General features: G+C 43.4%; 1 protein-coding gene across 9 annotated transcripts in view; it reads right to left on the bottom strand.

The window, feature by feature from the left end:
• Positions 1–732: 732 nt before the first annotated feature.
• The window catches only part of ripor3 (RIPOR family member 3), an 81,478-nt gene continuing 68,471 nt past the window's right edge, over positions 733–13,739 (bottom strand). For all 9 annotated transcript variants that reach the window (XM_021568375.3, XM_090205123.1, XM_090205125.1 and 6 more), the window contains 6 exons: positions 12,809–12,970; positions 8,112–8,270; positions 4,467–4,669; positions 2,053–2,136; positions 1,516–1,606; positions 733–1,168 (listed from right to left, as the gene is read on the bottom strand). In XM_021568375.3, coding sequence (XP_021424050.1) covers positions 1,068–1,168; positions 1,516–1,606; positions 2,053–2,136; positions 4,467–4,669; positions 8,112–8,270; positions 12,809–12,970 — 800 coding nt within the window. In that variant the 3' untranslated portion in view covers positions 733–1,067. The remainder of the gene's footprint in view (positions 1,169–1,515; positions 1,607–2,052; positions 2,137–4,466; positions 4,670–8,111; positions 8,271–12,808; positions 12,971–13,739) is intronic.

Raw genomic sequence — 13,739 nt, 5'->3', positions numbered from 1 at the left:
TCAGTTGGGCCATAAAGAAACTGCTGGACAAGATAATGAGCTCTTAATCAAAATGTTTTGGGATTATTTTTAACTCCAGCACGGTGTGATACCTATCAGGGAAAGTTCACCATTTTGAAGCTGGCTATCCAGTGAACCACAGACCACACGAAATGTTTATATTTTGCCCGGTCTGGTTTTGAGAACTTTTGACAATGAAACTTAAGTTAATTATATTATGTTCTGTTGCTGTAGCAAATTACATTGTTTGCCATTAAGAGGTTAGGTCATCAGTCTGGATTTGCTCTTTCATGAAAATGTTGCTGCCAATTTTATTTATAGGATATATTCAATATGTGGGAGGTTTGTAAATGCAAATAGTTATTTTGGCTTTGTTAGTCATTCTGTTCTAATCTTTTTTGGCTTGTAATTAGCTCATTGTGCTTTTTAATACCTTTACACACCTTTTAGTGTGGTATATCTAGTAATTACATCCAATGTCATTTCTACATATAGATGTAAATAAACAAAGATGGAGCTTTTCACTGTAATGCACAGGGAGTGAGTATTTTGTTCAAAGGGAGATTTTACAGCTAATTTTTCAATAAATCTTTGCTGGTCTTGTCTTGGCAAGGCGTTATTTGTAGAGTTACCTGTCCAATTAATGCTTCCCAACATGTTCCGGCCAGTTGAAACTTTGGTCACACCCCAGAAACATTTATCAACACAAAGATGCTTGGTTCGAAGCAAATATGTACATGTATCCACTTTATTTGTATTGTGTACATTTCATATTGATACTGCTAAAATATAGAATAAATATCTGAGGTGTTTTATATCATACAGAGCACCTAGTGGTTATACAGGTTTTCCTGTACATGAAGCCGGGCAACTGTTTAAGGCCCCATACACTGTCAGGACAACTGCTTTGTACAACATCTGTACAGTTTGAGTATGTACAGGGATTATGGCCCATTATGTTTTGCTGCTGGTCTATTCTAAATGTTCCTCTGGCTCAGATCCAGTCACTGCAGTTTGGCAGCCCAACCGGGAGAGGGGGGTACATTCATATGACTTTTCTCTCAACTTTAAAGGATTGTGATTTCAGTATCCAAGTTCTGATATGCTTCATCTTGCAACTCACAATAAATCTTGTCCATTCGCTGGAATGCAAGGTGACCTTTTTTACCTAAAAGAAGAAAAAAATGCATCAGGTCTACAAAAAAAATCAAGGCTCACATTTGTAAAGCGTCTCAAGAGTATGATTGTTGACCTCAGATCAGTTTTGCCTTTTAAATCATAATGGATAACTGTGGGGACCTGATCCTACGTTAGCACTCTTACTTAGAAGATTCGTGATATAGGCCCAGGTTTCTTATCATTCACTCATGAACACAATATAGGAATTCAGAAAATGATGCATCTTAGGTAGAAATCTAGCCCAATTGAACACAGGACAGTTATTAAAATGATTTATGTAATCAAGTAATTGCAAGCAAATGAACATGTTAATGAAAACACCATCTGGCTGATTACCAAATGATAGCACAGTCTCTCTAGCAGCGCTGCGTAGGTCCTCGTCAGCCGACCGCCACAACTCAGCCACCTGCTCCACACTCTCAGTCGCCTGCCAAACACAGGAGTTCAAAGTTCAAAGCGTGTTATATAAACCAAACCACTAGGGTGCCATCTCCTCAAAACATAACCACAACACATCTCAAGAATAAACACCTGTAGCTTTACGCTGGCTTGGTGTCTTTATTTTCAAGCAGAGCCAAAGGTCTACCACTTGAGTGTCTCCCTCAAATATGCCACCAAAAAAATCCCAATGAAATAGGGTGGTAGAGAGAACTGCCAGGCCAAAACAAACAGGATTATAGCATTGGCAGCCAACGGGCTGGTAATCTACAGCATTCGTGTCCAGGATAAGATGGTGTGTTGACGCAGAGTGGCGAATGGCAACATGTGGGCAGACAGAGGAGAGATCATCTGTGTATTCTGGGATTTGGGTTTGGTCTCCTTGTGAAACCCTGTGGCTTCGGCACAAAGACATCACACACCAAGAGGACTCACTTTGAGACACTTGAGGGCCAGACAGGCAGCCTGCTGGAGCTGGACATTGCTGTCCCTCAGGGTTTCCGTGTAGTAGACGATAGCCTAGGAGGATAATACAATTACAAGGACATAAACTACTTTATGTTCCAGTTTCCCAGACTCAGATTAAACCTAGTCCTCGACTAAAAAAACTCTTTCAATGGAGAACCTCCATTCTGAATGCTTTTTACTCCTGAACAAGGCTTAGTCTGTGTCTGCAAAACCGGTCCTAGAAGAACTTCACTAATAAAGCATCATATAACAATGATATGCACTGCTGCTCAGAGTCTCAGTTTAATCAACTGTAATAAATACCAACCCAACCGAGGGAGGGATGATGGATCTAGACTAGAGCTACAGTAAAGACTAAATAGTAGGATGAGATGCTTGTGTTGTCCTTCGGTAATGGATTTGTTTCTTATGGATCCCAGGACTCTTTGAGAATAATTACACAATTTAGAAAGGTAAAGAAATTAGTATTTCATTATTTACAAAACATTCATAAGCATTACAATTCATTAGCATTTATAACATTTAATAAATCCTCTTAGATATAAAGTCCCCTGTTCTGGAGACCTGTGTGGTTCTGGTACCAGTTCCAACCAACATTTTTGCTTATACATCGATCTGTGGACACCGTAGATCGAAATTGCTTGCGTAGCCCTGGTTCCCATGGACACAGTAGTATATTTAGTCCGCCTGTGTGACGTAAGATGTGACATTTGAAACCACTTGAAGCTGGGATGTCCCTCCCTTCGCTCTTCCGACTGTCCACCAACTCCTGGCTGAACCCTATGTCACGGCCACTGATAAAGCACATGCCTGCAAACCTTACATCGTAGCGCAGCAGGAGAGAGGGGTTTCATCACTATAGCACGTTCAGAGATCGATTTATAGCTATTAATCTAAAATGATTAATAGATTCTAAACAAAGAACACTTTGTCATAGATGGACAGGATATGAGATGAAAGGCTAGTTCCTAATGAGTTCAGGAAGCCAATCTAGAAGGTAGGAAGCTAGAGCTCTGTGTGATGTTCATAGTGGTGGGAGCAGACATTTTGATCAAAACAGACCTTTAGAAAATATACACATTTTCTCTTACACTAAACATACAAATATGTATTTTACAGTTATAAGGAAGGTGAAATCTTATAGTTAGTGGTTTTATAATTTGATTATACTACATTTAGAACGCATATAAGTTATTTCAGTGTTATTCATAGACTTTTGTTGAATAGTTTCATATTTTCATATTTTTATCATATTTGTTCTGTGTACATGCAGCTTGTGTCCTAAAAAGTGACTACACCTCAGCAATTTATAACTCTTTTTTACCAGAAAGGTGACAATTGAACCTTTCTTGGAATATTTCAATTTTACCTTTTGTGATACAGCCTGGATTCGAACCAGGGACGGTAGTGACGCCTCTTGCACTGAGATGCAGTGCCTTAGACCGCAGTACCACTCAGGAGCCCATTACTAGTTATTGTTTATGGTCCTCTCATGATAAATAATTACTTTTGGGGATTATGTAGATTACATTTTAAATTATATGCAGTTACATTTCAGAGGTTTTAAACAAAGAAGGATTTATAAACATTTACAAGCTTTTTGTAACTTGTACTTGACACCCAGGGCCATAAGACGTTATGACACGGTCATAATCCTGTCATAATTTGTCATAACAACTGATATAACTTGCCATAACCTGTCATAATTGGTCATAACACTGTCATGGCCCATATATTTACAACTGATGTAAATGAATTATTTACAGTTATGTTTATTGTCATCGTATTTGAAATAACTTGTAGAAAATACGCTTTATGACTCTGTCATGAAGCATTATGACCATCCTGTGTCACTTTACTTGGACTAAGAAATTACACTTTTGACAATGACAAGAGCATTATGACCATCATAATCATATAAGCCAGAAAGGCCTGTCACATACATGCCATTATATCAGTCATCAGTCGAAAGAACAATGTCTCGTCCTACTCCTAAAATATGCTCCTGCATTCAATCCCAGTCATCAGCAGCAAAGCATTGGGGTAGGTGCATGTCTGACATCAACGTGTGCGCAATTACAAAGATAATTTAATATGGTCAATAAAATAAAAATAAATCTAAAATAAACATACTGTTGACACGTAGGCTATGGTGTAATGGAATGTTTTGCCTTGTGTGGAAGGTTTTGTGGGTTTTGACACTCTTATGTAGGTGTCATAACCAGCCTTAAAATGACGCAATACATGTCACAACAGGTCTAAATATATGTGTCGTGACAGTGTTATAACCGTGTCATAACTGTGTCATGATACTGGGTGTCATATAAAGTGTTACCAAGCAGGTAATGACTTAAAAGTTTCACTATTGGCCTCGTCCGTACCTTTGTCCTGAAGGCCTTGTAGCCCACGGCTCTGCAGAGACAGTTGCTGGCTGCCTGGGACACCTTGTGGTTGGCATCTGTCTGGAGACTGGCTAGGCGCTGGAGGGTATAGCCCAGGGGCAGCAGTTCGACGATGCGCCTCCCTTTCAGCTTCTTCAATGCCTTTCTCCTCTTAGGACTCTCCAGAGCAGTCACCAGGTGCACTGACAAACACACACACCAAAAGATTGTAAGTTATTTTTACCTTTCTATATAATACATTAGGAACCACCTGCTCTTTCCATGACATAGACTGGCCAGGTGAATCCAGGTGAAAGCTATAATTCCTTACCTATGTCACCTGTTAAATCCACTTCAATCAATGTAGATGAAGGGGAGGAGACAGGTTCAATAATTATTTTTAAGCCTTGAGACTTAAATGGGCAAGAAAATTGAGTGTGTCAAGAACTGCAACGGTTGGGTTTTTCACACAACAGTTTCCTGTTTGTATCAATAATGGCCCACCACCCAAAGGACATCCAGCCAACTTGACACAACTGTAGGAAGCATTGGAGTTAACATGGACCAGCATCCCTGTGGAACGCGTTCAACACCTTGTAGAGTCCGTGCCCCAACGAATTTAGGCTTTTCTGAGGGCAAAAGGGGGTGCAACACAATATTAGGAAGCTGTTCCTAATGTTTTGCACACTCAGTGTATAATTAAAAATCTGGGTGCCAGTTTGCTTTTGTCTGCTTAAAGACAACTTGTCATTAATTTGCCGAACAACTCGGTAGGTATTGTTGAATGCAGAAACAGTAAGGAAGGTATAAACAGGCTAAATATTTGTACAACAACAGTTGGAAAGGAAATAGATAGAGAGATAAAGGACACACATGTTGAGGAGATGTTGAGCAGAAACCCAAAAGGGCTTATCAATAAAAACCACAAGACTGAACCATCCCCTATCAGTCAAAATGCATAGCCTATTGTACAATAATAAAACAAATTATGCATGGCTTCCATCCAATACAGTACTCTGGGCTGTTCCCCAACTGCTGCTGTGGCAGCTCAGACTAGACCTGGGTTCAAATACTATTTGAAATACTTTGAACCCTTTCTTGAGCATGCCTGAAGTGCCAGGTGGATGGTTTTGCACTTTTGGGACTTTTCTGTTGGTTCCACATTGCAACGGGCACACTAAACCAAGCACATCTAATGCATTTCAAACAGTAGTTGACCCCAGGTCTGGCTAGACCATACATGCCCAATTATCAAAGCTTTTCTGCAGCATTCTTCACAGGGTAACTCATCACGTTCTGCACATGCAGATTTACAGTAGTATGGATCTTTCAGTGTGTGGTGTGAGTTGTCCCCTGGGCTTTCTGAAGACACAGCTGTAGGGGCCACTAACGAAACCTGTCCTTTGTTTCACACGATGGGTCTTTTCATGTCCTAGAGCACCCACATGCTTCAGTTTATGACTTAATTTAGTTCTGGTGTACATGGAATAGGAATAGTGTCGACAGATTCCATCCAGATGTGTAGTGTGTCTTGGGAATGTTTTTGGGACTCTCACGTTCTCCTGGATCTAAAATACAGTTGAAGTCGGAAGTTTACATACACTTAGGTTGGAGTCAGTAAACTTTTTTTCCACTCCACAAATTTCTTGTTAACAAACTATACTTTTGGCAAGTCGGTTAGGACATCTACTTTGTGCATGACACAAGTAACTTTTCCAACAATTGTTTACAGACAGATTGTTTCACATGTAATTCCCTGTATCACAATTCCAGTGGGTCAGAAGTTTACATACACTAAGTTGATTGTGCCTTTAAACAGCTTGGAAAATTCCAGAAAATGATGTAATGGCTTTAGAAGCTTCTGATAGGCTAATTGACATAATTTCAGTCAATTGGAGGTGTACCTGTGGATGTATTTCAAGGCCTACCTTCAAACTCAGTACCTCTTTGCTTGACATCATGGGAAAATCAAAAGAAATCATCCAAGACCTCAGAAAAAATATTGTAGACCACAAGTTTGGTTCATCCTTGGGAGCAATTTCCAAATGCCTGAAGGTACCACGTTCATCTGTACAAACAATTGTACGCAAGTATAAACACCATGGGACCACGCAGCCGTCATACCACTCAGGAAGGAGACGCGTTCTGTCTCCTAGAGATGAACGTACCTTGGTGCGAAAAGTGCAAATCATTCCCAGAACAACAGCAAAGGACCCTGTGAAGATGCTGGAGGAAACGGGTACAAAAGTATCTATAACCACAGTAAAACGAGTCCTATATCGACATAACCTGAAATGCCGCTCAGCAAGGAAGAAGCCACTGCTCCAAAACCGCCATAAAAAAGTGAGACTAAGGTTTGCAACTGCACATGGGGACAAATATGGAGAAATGTCTTCTGGTCTGATGAAACAAAAATAGAACTGCTTGGCCATAATGACCATCATTATATTTGGAGGAAAAGGGGAGTAGCTTGCAAGCCGAAGAACACCATCCCAACCGTGAAGCACGGGGGTGGCAGCATCATGTTGTCGGGGTGCTTTTGCTGCAGGAGGGACTGGTGCACTTCACAAAATAGATGGCATTATGAGGGAGGAAAATCATGTGGATATACTGAAGCAACATCTCAAGACGTCAGTCAGGAAGTTTAAGCTTGGTCGCCAATGTGTCTTCCAAATGGACAATGACCCCAAGCATACTTCCAAAGTTGTGGCAAAATGGCTTAAGGACATCAAAGTCAAGGTATTGGAGTGGCCATCACAAAGCCCTGACCTCAATCCTATAGAAAATTTGTGGGCAGAATTGAAAAAGCGTGTGCGAGCAAGGAGGCCTACAAACCTGACTCAGTTACACCAGCTCTGTCAGGAGGAATGGGCCAAAATTCACCCAACTTATTGTGGGACGCTTGTGGAAGGCTACCCGACACGTTTGACCCAAGTTAAACAATTTAAAGGCAATGCTACCAAATACTAATTGAGTATATGTAAACTTCTGACCCACTGGGAATGTGATGTAAGAAATAAAAGTTGAAATAAGTCATTGCCTCTACTATTATTCTGACATTTCACATTCTTAAAATAAAGTGGTGATCCTAACCTACCTAAGACAGGGTATTTTTACTGGGATTAAATGTCAGGAATTGTGAAAAACTGAGTTTAAATGTTTTCGGGTAAGGTGTATGTAAACGTCCGACTTCCGACTTCAACTGTATTTATGCTGTGGTCTACTACATTGTCTTTGCCTCTGCTTCCCGTACAAAACCCCATTGTTTGCTATGGATAGGATTTAGGGGCTTTAAAATATGAATAAATAAATGTATGATACTCACTATCCTCAAGATCAACTCAAGACTGTTCTGTTAAACCGCAAATCTTCCATTATGGTCCTAAGACTAACATACTGTAGCTAACTTTTCTCAAATGCATGGAACTGAATGAGGTGATACAGCAACACTTCAATGTTGAAGGTTGTCGTCGGTTGTGTCTATGTCCCTTCTTTTTCTTTTTTATCTTTGCTACTTTTTTGTACAGCCCCGGAGCTTTGCCTGGATGGAATGTAAATGATCCTCTTGCCATGTAAACCAAGCCTGCACAGTTTGGTTCAGGTCAGGTCAGCATGATAGTGTGAAAGAGTCCTATGACAGGATACCTTCTCTGGAGAGGCGGGAGATGTGTTCTCCCAGGTCTGTGAAGCTCCAGCGGCTCAGGTAGGTGGAGAGCTGGAAAACTGTGACCCTCTGTGGACTGTAGCGGGCCATAGGCACCATCCGACAGCTAGCTTGGATCTGCTGCAACAGCTGCGCAAACACTGCAGACGACACAATTTTTCAGTGACCCACTACAGTCAAATACCAGCTAGCCTCTGGGTCATTCCACCAACTTGGAGAGAATTATGTGAACATTACAGTTTTGAAAACATAGCTTGTCCATAAAAAAAGTGGTTAAGCTACAAATTTCTGTACTGAATGAAATATTACCACTACTTTTGTAAAAACCATGTCTATCTTTATTTCCAAAACACAATTCAACACAATCACAATCGCTTGTTTGTCTTTTAATAATGTTAAGCATCTTTTAACACAGGCTTAACATGTACTGTAACAAACACTTTGTACGTTTTCTTTTTACACATTTAACATAGGCCAGGCCCTGTTGTTACCTCATATCCCAGTGATAATGCCTTGCTTCAATTGGCTCAACCATTGGCTCAGCTTACCCAATTTTGACCATATTAGTCCACACAGCTACAAGGATGCACATGCTGGGGTTATGACCTCATATTGAAGCTTATAGAGAACCCAACTGATATATAGAACCATTTAAAAATGATCTGCTTTGGTTTAGATACAAGTGTTAGGGGTGCGTGAATGAGGACCCAAAAGCGAATTAACAAAACAGAGTTTCTTTAATGACGAAACACATGTAGGCTCAGATGGACAGGCAGATTCCGACAGGACAGGACAAGGTTGCAGCAACCACGACGATAGTCTGGTTCAGGCATGAGAAACACAAACGAGAATCCGACAAAGACAGGAACAAAAACAGAGAGAGATATAGAGGACTAATCAGAGGGAAAAAGGGAACAGGTGGGAAAAGGGGTGACGAGGTAGTTAGGAGGAGACAAGGAACAGCTGGGGGAAAGAGGGGGAGAAAAGGTAACCTAATAACGACCAGCAGAGGGAGACAGGGTGAAGGGAAAGGACAGAAACAAGACACAACATGACAATACATGACAGTACCCCCCCACTCACCGAGCGCCTCCTGGCGCACTCGAGGAGGAAACCTGGCGGCAACGGAGGAAATCATCGATCAGCGCACGGTCAAATCACGAACTTGAAACGAGCGAAAAACAGCGCCCAGCGCGCCTGACGCGCATTAAGTCGTTTGGCAGAACGGATGTACTCAAGGTTCCTATGGTCAGTCCAAACGACAAAAGGAACAGTCGCCCCCTCCAACCACTGTCGCCATTCGCCTAGGGCTAAGCGGATGGCGAGCAGTTCGCGGTTTCCCACATCATAGTTACGTTCCGACGGCGACAGGCGATGAGAAAAATACGCGCAAGGGTGGACCTTGTCGTCAGAGAGGGAGCGCTGAGAAAGAATGGCTCCCACGCCCACCTCTGACGCGTCAACCTCGACAACGAACTGTCTAGTGACGTCAGGTGTAACAAGGATAGGTGCGGATGTAAAACGATTCTTGAGGAGATCAAAAGCTCCCTGGGCGGAAACGGACCACTTAAAGCACGTCTTGACAGAAGTAAGGGCTGTGAGAGGAGCTGCCACCTGACCGAAATTACGGATGAAACGACGATAGAAGTTCGCGAAGCCGAGAAAGCGCTGCAGCTCGACGCGTGACTTAGGGACGGGCCAATCAATGACAGCTTGGACCTTAGCGGGATCCATCTTAATGCCTTCAGCGGAAATAACAGAACCGAGAAATGTGACGGAGGAGGCATGAAAAGAGCACTTCTCAGCCTTCACAAAAAGACAATTCTCTAAAAGGCGCTGGAGGACACGTCGAACGTGCTGAACATGAATCTGGAGTGACGGTGAAAAAATCAGGATATCGTCAAGGTAAACGAAAACAAAGATGTTCAGCATGTCTCTCAGGACATCATTGACTAATGCCTGAAAGACAGCTGGAGCGTTAGCGAGGCCGAAAGGAAGAACCCGGTATTCAAAGTGCCCTAACGGAGTGTTAAACGCCGTCTTCCACTCGTCCCCCTCCCTGATGCGCACGAGATGGTAAGCGTTACGAAGGTCCAACTTAGTGAAAAACCTGGCTCCCTGCAGGATCTCGAAGGCTGAAGACATAAGAGGAAGCGGATAACGATTCTTCACTGTTATGTCATTCAGCCCTCGATAATCTATGCAGGGGCGCAGGGACCCGTCCTTCTTCTTAACAAAAAAAAACCCCGCTCCGGCGGGAGAGGAGGAGGGGACTATGGTACCGGCGGCAAGAGCTACAGACAAATAATCTTCGAGAGCCTAACGTTCGGGAGCCGACAGAGAGTATAGTCTACCCCGGGGGGGAGTGGTTCCCGGAAGGAGATCAATACTACAATCATACGACCGGTGTGGGGGAAGAGAGGTGGCCCTGGACCGACTGAACACCGTGCGCAGATCGTGATATTCCTCCGGCACCCCTGTCAAATCACCAGGCTCCTCCTGTGAAGAAGAGACAGAGGAAACAGGAGGGATAGCAGACATTAAACATTTCACATGACAAGAGACGTTCCAGGAGAGGATAGAATTACTAGACCAATTAATGGAAGGATTATGACAAACTAGCCAGGGATGGCCCAAAACAACAGGTGTAAAAGGTGAACGAAAAATTAAAAAAGAAATGGTTTCGCTATGATTACCAGAAACAGTGAGGGTTAAAGGTAGCGTCTCACGCTGAATCCTGGGGAGAGGACTACCATCCAGGGCGAACAAGGCCGTGGACTCCCTTAACTGTCTGAGAGGAATGTCATGTTCCCGAGCCCAGGTCTCGTCCATAAAACAGCCCTCCGCCCCAGAGTCTATTAAGGCACTGCAGGAAGCTGACGAACCGGTCCAGCGTAGATGGACCGACAAGGTAGTGCAGGATCTTGAAGGAGAGACAGGAGTAGTAGCGCTCACCAGTAGCCCTCCGCTTACTGATGAGCTCTGGCTTTTACTGGACATGAAGTGACAAAATGACCAGCAGAACCGCAATAGAGACAGAGGCGGTTGGTGATTCTCCGTTCCCTCTCCTTAGTCGAGATGCGGATACCTCCCAGCTGCATAGGCTCAGCACCCGAGCCGGCAGAGGAAGATGGTAGTGATGCGGAGAGGGGGGCAACGGAGAACGCGAGCTCCTTTCCACGAGCTCGGTGACGAAGATCAACCCGTTGCTCAATGCGAATAGCGAGTTCAATCAAGGAATCCACGCTGGAAGGAACCTCCCGGGAGAGAATCTCATCCTTTACCTCTGCGCGGAGACCCTCCAGAAAACGAGCGAGCAAAGCCGGCTCGTTCCAGCCACTGGAGGCAGCAAGAGTGCGAAACTCAATAGAGTAGTCTGTTATGGATCGATTACCTTGACATAGGGAAGACAGGGCCCTGGAAGCCTCCTCCCCAAAAACAGATCGATCAAAAACCCGTATCATCTCCTCCTTAAAGTCCTGATACTGGTTAGTACACTCAGCCCTTGCCTCCCAGATTGCCGTGCCCCACTCACGAGCCCGTCCAGTAAGGAGAGATATGACGTAGGCGACACGAGCAGTGCTCCTGGAGTAAGTGTTGGGCTGGAGAGAAAACACAATATCACACTGGGTGAGGAACGAGCGGCATTCAGTGGGCTCCCCAGAGTAACACGGCGGGTTATTGATTCTGGGCTCCGGAGATTCGAAAGCCCTGGAAGTGGCCGGTGGATCGAGGCGGAGATGGTGAACCTGTTCTGTGAGGTTGGAGACTTGGGTGGCCAGGGTCTCAACGGCATGTCGAGCAGCAGACAATTCCTGCTCGTGTCTGCCTAGCATCGCTCCCTGGATCTCGACGGCTGAGTGGAGAGGATCCGAAGTCGCTGGGTCCATTCTTGGTCGGATTCTTCTGTTAGGGGTGCGTGAATGAGGACCCAAAAGCGAATTAACAAAACAGAGTTTCTTTAATGACGAAACACATGTAGGCTCAGATGGACAGGCAGATTCCGACAGGACAGGACAAGGTTGCAGCAACCACGACGATAGTCTGGTTCAGGCATGAGAAACACAAACGAGAATCCGACAAAGACAGGAACAAAAACAGAGAGAGATATAGAGGACTAATCAGAGGGAAAAAGGGAACAGGTGGGAAAAGGGGTGACGAGGTAGTTAGGAGGAGACAAGGAACAGCTGGGGGAAAGAGGGGGAGAAAAGGTAACCTAATAACGACCAGCAGAGGGAGACAGGGTGAAGGGAAAGGACAGAAACAAGACACAACATGACAATACATGACAACAAGCACCATGAAACCTCTAACACAGCACATTCATTTGACAGGCTCTGTTGTGGCACTCTTTTCATGGAACGACCCCTCTATCTACCTTAGGCATAGCTGTTTTAACGAAACCGAAAGGAGCAGTTGGAGGTAAAGGATGACAGCTGCCATTTGGGACATTTTTCATCAGTCAACAGATTTGATATTGTGACTAATACTGGAACATACTGTATCACTTTTAGCCTGATTACCTGCTTCTGCATTCAATTACATTATATGATTGGCCTGCCAAGACAACAATTAGGTGGCCAAAGCAGTAAAAGACTAGCAACCAGGCTAGCAACTATACTGAAGCCATGCCCTTTTATTGTTTCCATTGAGTTAGCTGTTGTGCTACGGTGCTGACCTGCATCTGGCTGGCCGGGCTGCTTGGCTTTGACCTTGTGGATGTAGCGTTTCCTTAGGGTCTGGACAAACGTGTCAGTGGGGCAGCAGAGGGGCGACTCGGTGCTTGTACACTCCTCCCAAAACACCAGCAACTCCCTCTGTCTCTGGGCCTTTGGGAGAACTAGGGGAAGATCAGAGGAAGAGTTATGCAGATGTACTATGTTAATTTGACCAGTTTCTCACAGCAAGAAAATAATCCTGCAGCAACAAGAAATGTGAATTATTATATGGATAATAATTAAATTGACCTTTTTTTAGGGGTTGGTCTATTTTTTGGGGTGGGCAAATCAAACTTTAGAAGCCTTTTTAAACCTTGCATTCACTACAAGTTTGCATTTCCTGTCTGCGACAACAGAGTCATCAAATTAAGAGCATACACCTGTACATTTATTGATATGTTAAATCAGATCAGAGGCCTCACACTGACCACTATTGACAGAGTTGTGTAATTCTGTCTATGCAACCATGACAATTTATATCCAGTATCTAGGAAAGTAAGTTAATTAGTCATATACAAAGCGTCTTTTTTAAAGGGAAATGGAGCTTCTCTTCCCTGTCATACATTTGATTTAAAACAATTACAGCGGGACAGGAGACAGACACAAATCAAATCAAATCAAGCTTTATTTATACAGCACATTTCAGAGCCAGGAAAACAATAATAAAAACAATGAAAATAAAAACTGAAATATTTACTACACAACAAACATAAGAGGATAAAAAACAAAAGAAAAGCAACACTAAAAAGTTGTGTTTTAAGAAAGAAAGGGATAGACAAATTCTTATTTACAATGACGGCCTACCGGGGAACAGTGGGGATAGGGATCCTTCTTTGGGATAGGGGGCAGCATTTTCACTTTTGGATGAAAAGCGTGCCTAGAGTAAACTGC

Source organism: Oncorhynchus mykiss, chromosome 17 (assembly GCF_057628025.1).
Source record: "Oncorhynchus mykiss isolate SJ-2025 chromosome 17, ASM5762802v1, whole genome shotgun sequence".
NCBI classification, from domain to species: domain Eukaryota; kingdom Metazoa; phylum Chordata; class Actinopteri; order Salmoniformes; family Salmonidae; genus Oncorhynchus; species Oncorhynchus mykiss.
The sequence above is the reverse complement of the archived record's forward strand: the minus strand, read 5'-3'. Positions and strand labels throughout refer to the sequence as shown.